Raw genomic sequence first — 9,219 nt, forward strand, 5'->3', positions numbered from 1 at the left:
TCATCGAGAAAATCCCGGGTTGAGAATAGAATTTTAACTATGAGACTGGGCTGAAAGTAGCGGTTACGCACAGAAAATCAGGAGAAGAACAGCGTTTTGGGTGCCGTCACCGTTGACCAAGATCTGCTTTTCTTCTAAAATACCGTTGAAGTTAGAGGTTGTGTATCCCGTAGAGTTCAACGGAGACTTACTTAAGTCATATGGTAAGACAACCATGATGTGGTTCATTCTACACGGCCTATACCCCACGGCGCTTAGCTTATATTTTTTCCCTCGCCCATGCGTTAAGCGAGCTGCCTGCGTCGCACTACCAGCTGCCTATAATGGCTTTTCAAGCAAATTTCATGACCAACCACGCTCCCATGCATGAGACACTTACCTCTGCAATTGCCTGCCAGCTGATCACCAGCTCGCGTGAACCAGCGTCAAAGGTAAGCGCACACCAAACACGGTTTTTGGCTCCGTCTACTCGCATTTATCTCCCTCCACACAGCTCAATGGACGACTGCATAATTAACTTTGATATATGGGAGGAACTATCGAGCTAATGCATGCCTCTCATTATTATATTGCTACAGCAGATCACTCCGATGACTTACCATCATCTTTATTATCTTCAACTGAAAAATTACTATCGTTCTTTGAGATTAGGAACTATTGCAGTGCTGCAGTAGTTGGTAAAATGTAACCACTCGCAGCAAACAGACATTTTTAGCCGCTATTTCCCCCGCTAACTTTGGCGTCTTTTGGTTTTTATTACGTGCCGTTTATTATTTTGATTCCGCAATCAATCTCTCATCCGAATAACAGCAGCAGAGCGAGGAGTGCTCTCAATGAACCCAAGAACACTCTTACTCCACACTGAACAACCCCCACTATATAATTCCTTTGCCGCTCCTGACCGCCCTTATGACCCAAACAAATTCAACAATATCCTAAATACACGAGGCTATCCACAAAATGCACGACTTTACGATGCACGCACTGCGACTGCCGTATCAAGACTGACGGCTTGCCTGTGGTTCACCATATGTCTGATAGTTTTTGACCGAGCGTGCTACTTAATTAGCTGAATTTGTGCCTGTCACGAAACGCCCAGACATGAAAAAGCGCATGTGCATAGAACGACGCATCCTCAAGTTCTTCATCGGTGCCACACGTAAATGTACAGAACGCACAAGTGGACGACCATATTTGGCCCCGTAGTCCTCCTATATATTTACGCAGAAGCTTTGTATGTTTTAAACTGAAAATACAGCCGTGTCCCGAGTTCTCTGCCTTCTTCTTCGCGTAGTCTGGAAGGCTCAGTGCAGGCGTTACCAACAGGCGGCTACCCACAATACAACGGCGCCAAAGCTCCGTACCGTACCATTTTCGGTTTTGCTCTCTCTACACATATACCCCATTTATTGGTTCTAGGTTGCATATATCTTTTCATGCGATGCCACAGCTTTGCCCAACCCACTTGATTGGAAAAGCGGCCGTCCATACTCCAGAAAACCAGTAATTTCATCCGACATTAAAGCACCTGTATTTCTGTGGTGAATACTCTGTTTCTCTTCACCTGATCTAAGAATGGTCATCAGCCTCTTGCAAGCTAGACTTCAGCTTACACCTCAGTGTCATCATACTTGCTTGAAGGCTGCTTCTTTCGGATCAAGTGTTAAGTCGAATTATAACATGCCCTGCTTCCGCCATCACGATGCCCCGCTTTCACTCATTTCAAGATTCCAGCCACACGACCACAATATCGGCTGTGCTTAGATATCCCTGGCATTCGCTGGGTTCAGATCGTGTCGTTTGGAGAACAAAGCTGCATGCATTCAACTGCCAAGGAAGCTTGCTAGTCGCATTTCTGATTACACAAAAGCAAGTAATGATGGTCGTTTTCCCTTCCAAGTCCACAAAGTCTAACACTTTTGGCTTGATTCAAATGTGTAGTGGACTTGGGACCTTATGAGCGTGTTCGATCAAATGAACGAGCAAACAAATACAAAATAACAAAATCACAACAAGAAAATAGAAAGCAATCGCTAAGGACTCACGAATGCGTAGATCTAACAGTCCACTACACCGGCCGTGAAGGAAATATTCACTTGTAGCAAGTTTCCACTGGTGACTCATGTGTGAGTGGTATATTCCACGATAGGGAAGTTATTCGCAGCTCAAAAATGTCACAGGGAGTTAATGCGACGTTCAACAGTTCACACAAACACAGAGATCTAGTCCCGCCGGTTCGGCGGTCAGCAAACAGTTCAACGGAGTGCAAATCTGCCGATTTCAAATGAACAGCAAACAAATACAAAATAACAAAATCACAACAAGAAAATAGAAAGCAATCGCTAAGGACTCACGAATGCGTAGATCTAACAGTCCACTACACCGGCCGTGAAGGAAATATTCACTTGTAGCAAGTTTCCACTGGTGACTCATGTGTGAGTGGTATATTCCACGATAGGGAAGTTATTCGCAGCTCAAAAATGTCACAGGGAGTTAATGCGACGTTCAACAGTTCACACAAACACAGAGATCTAGTCCCGCCGGTTCGGCGGTCAGCAAACAGTTCAACGGAGTGCAAATCTACCGATTTAGCAAAAAGTCAGCAAGTCGCGCCGAAAACTTGTGTATTGGTACCTTTTTTCTCTTGATGGGATCATTGGTACAATAGAACAAACGTCACGATAAAGTATGTACAAAAATCACACCGTGTAGTTCAAGTTCAGGAAAAATGGTAAATAAATGTGACAACGGATTACAGACATTACAAATGCAACTTTCAATAAATGCAAACCGTAGAGGCAAACCCCTTATAGAACTCTGTAAGCCGGATCGTCACTTGTGCATATAAAAGCATCAATTTGGTCAACCAAAGTCAAGTTACAAATTAATCCGCAAGTTAACTGCCTTATGCGCTGGGACCATATTCCCTTTGGTAATAAACATCTTGAGATAACGCTAATTTTGCCGTGGCATCCTCACTTGCAATGCGCATTAGCTCCGGATCTCTTGCATTTACAGACCAACCACCTTAGCATACCCAGGGACAGAAAACCCCCCCTCTGGCCAGCCGGATGCCAAGGCCTTTTATGAGACGAAGCCATAGATCAACCCAGCAGGCCTGAGCACTGCGAAAGTTCCGCGCGAAAAGCAGGAGCTGCGCGTGGGTTTCTGAACACCCGTTTTGGCCACAGATTCCGCGATAAATGTCCCGTGGAGTTTCACCTACACCAAGATGTACGCTCGAAACCGAGCACACAATGCAAATCCCTATTAGTGAGCATCTCACTCTCCATGGAGTCTGTGAAGGTCGGTCCCCTGTCCACCGTTGAAGGACCCGACTCCCACAAAGCCCTTTCTGAACACACCACCAGCGCATCAAACCAGACAAGGAACCCGCCTGTTAAGTCACTTTTAACGCAAAGGCCGAAAGCTTACTCTTCTTCCTACTACCTTTTACGCATCCATATCCATCCGCATAGTTATCATTTAATCAGACGTTTTTGCACCTGTTAACTTTTCACATCGACTGCTTGTTGTTTCAGCTTGTCACTTTTTCTGCACCCCCGAACTCGATGTTACAAAGGCATGCTCAGTTGTCAACCCACCTGACCTACACGCTTTCCTTTAGAAGACCCTTTTTTATCCTGTGCTGAGCCTCGTACTGCCACGGATTTAGCTCTATTTTCATTATTATACACCCTTCTCTAAGGCGTTCAGGACATTTTGATCGATCCACAACACACGTCACATTAACCCTACTTCCTGTGCACCTACCTTTTCTTCCAGAAATTCATCAGTACCAAACTCCACCTTAAGCAAAGCTGGTAAGCTTTTGGCGGATGCGATGGCTTGCCTTAAAGCCCACTAGTGCGGTTAATCACCCATCTATTATTGCAGAAAACCCGCAGTTTCTGGACCGCCAGCCTCATTGCCTGACCAGACCTGATTTGTCTGACTTATACATGGCTTGACGTCAAAATACTCAGAGCAAATATGCACGTAAATTCCATGTTTTCTCATGAAAACTTCTCATCAGTGAACTCTCAACTAACCGAGTGTCATTAAGTGTACCCCCATAATTTCATATGCGGAGCACCCCATCAATTTTGCTTTTTATCTCCACTCGCTCAAACATCTTTTGCGTCGGTGTTTCACCACAAAAAATCAATCGGTTGCTTGTCTTGTTTCCATCGATGACTGCCCCATCACTTTTGCTTCCGTTATCGCCAGGTAACTGAACTTATATTTTACCAGCTTCTAGTTGTCTTTTCCGTGTAAACTTCAGTCGATGACTCTCGTCTCGCATTCTGTAACCGATATGACATCAGAAAACGCATAATCTCTCAGTATCGCTACTGATCCTTCAGAGACTGCTTCGAATCTTTTTCAGGCGCCCAAATCTCTACTGTGCTGAGAAGGCGATGGTACCCTATTCTGTGGCCCGCAAAATGGTCGTCAAGGTATCGAAGTCTTTGTCCTGAATCAATTTGCTCACCCACCATCATCTATGATCCTCTGATCCGTGTTGACCACCCCGACCTACAAGGAACTCACCACACCCCTTTTTCACAGAGAAACCTGGAACACCTTGCCAAAGCCTCATCCATTAGGCTCTTCTAGAGTACAAATGCCACAGAGGAACAGGTGGTAAGGATTCCTGACTCGGAGTTCAGCCAGTGGTTACCAGCTCCATTTTCAAAAATCCATTATAACAGCCACCGATGTTAGGCACTTTAATAGTCTATCCATACATGCAGCGAGTTCTTGACCGGCTTTCTCAAGTATTCCTGATAAAAATCGTAGTTCCGTTGACATTAGTAGGTCCTTGTTTCAACGGTCCACCCATTACTAGCTGAGTCATTCAGAGGAGTGTGCTGACGAGTTCTTGACCGGCTTTCTCAAGCATTCCTGATAAAAATCGTAATTCCGTTGACATTAGTGGGTCCTTGTTTCAACGGTCCACCCATCACTAGCTGAGTCATTCAGAGGAGTGTGCTGCGCTACACTATCCTATCCTAATTTACATCATCGCTACACTAGGTGCCTTGTCCCTAAACGAACCCTTTCTATTTGCCAAGGATGTAAAAGTCATGAACGGACGCTCTCCCCTGATGCAACTGTCGTATTTCACCAGATCCAAATAGGCTGAGATTATAAGGCTAGCTAGTTAGGTGAACCCGACCAAGATTTATCTTTCGCCATGTCTCAAACAGTCTGTGTCGCTGCTTTATATGTGGTGACAGGTTAACGCTTGGGGTAGAAGTGTTCTTTGCTTCGCTAAACTCAGGAACCTTGGCCTCAGATTCAGTTGTACGTTGAGGTTTTCCCGGCTATTCAAATTTGCGTCGCCAAAGTTGAAGTTCTGCTATCCAGTATATCTTCTCCCGACTCAACTGCGAAGAAATCGCGATGTTTAAGCAACGCGAGCCTTCAGTCTTGTAATTTAGCTCTGCGTTTCAATAACTATGTACCCAGAGTTGCAGACTTGTAACTAAAACCAAACGGCGTTTGTTAAAAATCAAATCGGCCTCTCTCCCTCCTCTCCGTCTGCATATTCTTAGGCCTTAAAGCATTGTGTCTCAGAGGGGTGGAATTAAATCCTAAACTAGTGTATTGCACCAGGGTACATTTATGCCGAGGGCTAGGCGAAATCTGGGTTCCTGGCTTGGTTTTTGGCATGGTGATAATGCCACTCGGCTTGAGCAACCTGTTTCTCGTCTACCATCTTCGCATCCGGGATGGTCCTCGTACACTAAATCTAGACAGGGCACATCAACGTAGCTTCTGACCGTCCGCACATAATTTGATTACTTCTGATAATTCTGCCGCCATACTTGGCACCCCACTATCCTCTATCACTACTAAGACTTGGGGGCAAAGCCCACCTGCGCTTACCGTGATCCTCATCTCGCCTCCCTTCAATTGCTTCTGTGAATTTGTCGAGGTCATCAGGCGTCACCGCTCATAGTGGTGCTTTTATTCGAGGTCTCATAAACCTCTTCTCATTCCAATTATCATGATACTGCCTGAAATTTTTCACAGCTGTCACATCATGGTACAATAAGACAGTCGTCCGAATATATCGAAAGCAAAGGAGTAGAATCTTCATAAACACTCACCAGCGTGGTGTGTCGCGGTGCACCAAGCTGTAGTAGACTCATGTGGGGTTGGCTTTGTGTCAGTGACGCAGCCGATCATTTTCTAATTGCACTGCCTTGGGACCAGAGTATATCCATTGTTGCTCAAGTGACCTAGTTCAACCAGGAGATGCCCTTTAAAGGCCTGTTTAATTTGGTTGGGCTGTGTTTCTGGCCTAGAATTTTAGCTAAGTGAAAAGGATGTCTGGCACATGGAGCTTACTTAATCATGTAAGACAATTGGATGGCTTACAATCGCGCAAATTGGGTAGCGAAATGGGTTTAAAAGATGCTCGCGATGGACAAACGCCGCCGATTGGATGGTTTCCCTCACTCATTACGCATAGAATGACACGCATGTCCTCTTCCTCTCCAGAGCAGGGCAATTCACCCAGTGTCGGAATTTACAAATAAAACTAGAAAGCATTCTTTATCAATGATTTGTGTCGCTGGCTGTAGCTTATCCGGGTCAAAGCTTATTTTCCTGGGACTATCCTTGTGGATTCGAAGCATCAACTAAAGCAAAAGCAAAAACAAGTCAACAGAAATAAACCAAAGGCAATCTAGTGACGCCCAAAGCGGCACGTACCTCACATTTATCCATAGTCTCCAGTTCTTGGGCCACGAACTCCCCCAGGGTCATCAAAATTTTGGAGTCATTTGATTGTCTGTTTACGCGCAGTGCATAATATAAGTTACCCATCCACCTCCCCGCTCCATATTCCATCGGATGCAGTTACACCCAATTGGCAGCTTGGCTATCCCTCCAAAATCCTCGGCTTTTTTCTAATGTGTCACGGCTTAAACGTTTCAGTGTCTGCCAACGATGGCTTTTTAACCTCATTTTGTGCCTCAGCACGTTCCCTTGCGTGGTGAGTTTATCTCCTGCAACTGCTTGCAAGCTGTTATTGACTAGCCGCAAAGGCAAAAGCGCTCGAATTAGGATGTTTTGCTGAATCTACTCACACCTTAGAATGCTATACTTCCTAACCAATCCCTTGACAGGTGCCAGAAATGATTACCAGGCAGTCGGCGTTTCATCTAGCTAATGCATTCCCCTCACAATAACATGCTACCACGTTCATTTATTCCTGCCGCTTGTCGCTGTTCTTCACTGACTCTGCGTAAACAGTTAATACTGTCTTTTGGAAGCCGACGCCATGGAGTTGCTGCGGTAGTTGGAGACGCCAAGTGGTCCTAAGTGCCCGCTATTTTAGGTTGCAATCAACCTTCTAACACCTGCTATGTGAGGCAAGCATTTTCACTCATTTTTTCCTTTGCGGGTCTCTAATCTAGCTGTGGCTACTTCATTGCCTTGTAGGGTTGGGAGCATCATGGCTTGCCTCTACCTTGATATTCTTCTCCACAATCACCCATCCAGCCCTAATGATCCTAAACGCATTCAACAACCTAAGGTGTCTCAAACAAGATGTGCCATTGATGAATCAAACAACGACGTTGTGACTAGGTTACCATGACTGCGCTGGCCAGCCTGATGGCCTGCTCGTATTTCACTGCGCTTATGCCGTTCCTCGACGACCGTCTCAGTCTGCTTGATTTGGGCCAGGTTACTGGCTATGGTAGTGTACTATCTGTTCGTCCGCCCACGAATTCACGTGTTCATCCCGTGGCGTCTATATGGCCTTGTGTAATACAAGCGGTGTTGCTGCCCCAAAAAATCCGGTCAAAGCCTGTAAACAGTGCTCAAAATCACCACTAACCTTCCTGTCCATTCGACCCAAGTAGGACTCGTCACCCCCATCCTGCTATCCGTGACCTAAGCCAGTACTATAACTACTCGAGGTCATTGTATTTCTGTGACGGTTATCAGTTTCTTTTCAATCCCTAGACCTTTACTTTTGGCACGCTCAAGAGATTCTGTTTCCACCACCCCGAAATTCGCCTCTTCCTCAGTCAGAACTTTTCCTCATGCTAATCTCGTGCAATTAATGACTTACCGTAACCTATGGCCGTGGTCTCGGGACCATGCTAACATTGTCAGGACCACCTCTGTGTCCAAAATGCTATTTTTCTATAAAACATCCATTTATTTAGTAATCCGGTAATTTAGTAATGTAGTTAGTACTTTGCAACTGTTGTGCTTTTATTCTGGTTGTATTATCGTGATTATTCTTAGCGGCATGTTCAAAATTAACTTTTGTTCCGCTCTTCAAATTAGTTACCAAGTTCTTCTGCAGACTTAGCTACCAAGCGATATTTATATCCAAGTCATTTGCCTCCAAGGATCACACTATGAACGGATTTAAATAAAGATTTTTTACCGACAAATTCGGGTCTTCTCACTTTCCTGTGCAAAACACTGTCCTGTGAAGGAGCAGCCGGAGAGTTAACGGAACAAGATTGATGCGTCAAAAGACAGTAAACACAAAAAATGATTTTATTACCCATGCTTTTGGAATCCACTGGTGACCATATTTGTTGAGAATGAGAATGAGCCCATTAGGGCACCGCAATATTTTACGCATTGTGATGAGTCAATTGCAAGCGGTACTTGTGAGTAGGCGTGAGAAATAGTATATGAATTGTGCTTGCAACAAAAATCAGTGCGGAAAACGAAAAAACTGCGTATACTTATCAACCTTCTGTACACGCTTGTTTTAGCAGAGACAATTAGACATACCAAGACGGAATGATATGTGCAACGTCTGCACAAGGGGTGACAAGTTGCACGAAGCAAATCCGATGAGATCATTTTGAGCCTGTCAATGAAACGGTAATACCACATTCTGAGAAAGAAACGAGTATACGAATTGCAACTTTTTATGAATGGATACGCTGTCTAGTTTCGAGGTAACAGATATCATAAAACATTACCTAAGAGCTATAGAAAATAGTCTTCCCGAGTATTCAGGACCATGATCAGCCCGGATAATTCATCTTAGCCAAACAGCCCGCATAACCTTTTGTTTAATTGATTGCCCGAGAAAACCGCAAAGCCAATGCTAATCTGGACTGCACGTTGAAATAGATTTACTCGCTTCCGCGGGATGCAGTGGACACATGCTTACACCGAACGTAAGGAGACGACAGAGGTGGCTTTTTAGTTCCTGTCACAGTGCGT

At 44.9% G+C, this 9,219-nt stretch overlaps 1 protein-coding gene across 1 annotated transcript in view; it reads left to right on the plus strand.

The window, feature by feature from the left end:
- Window positions 1–2,480: 2,480 nt before the first annotated feature.
- Window positions 2,481–9,219, plus strand: part of T265_06951 (hypothetical protein) — a gene marked incomplete at both ends in the record, with an annotated part of 19,989 nt that continues 13,250 nt past the window's right edge. The window contains one exon of the mRNA XM_009172354.1: window positions 2,481–2,598. Within this exon, the coding sequence (XP_009170618.1) occupies window positions 2,481–2,598 (118 nt within the window). The remainder of the gene's footprint in view (window positions 2,599–9,219) is intronic.

Source organism: Opisthorchis viverrini (genome assembly GCF_000715545.1).
Source record: "Opisthorchis viverrini unplaced genomic scaffold opera_v5_152, whole genome shotgun sequence".
Classification (NCBI taxonomy): Eukaryota; Metazoa; Platyhelminthes; class Trematoda; order Opisthorchiida; family Opisthorchiidae; genus Opisthorchis; species Opisthorchis viverrini.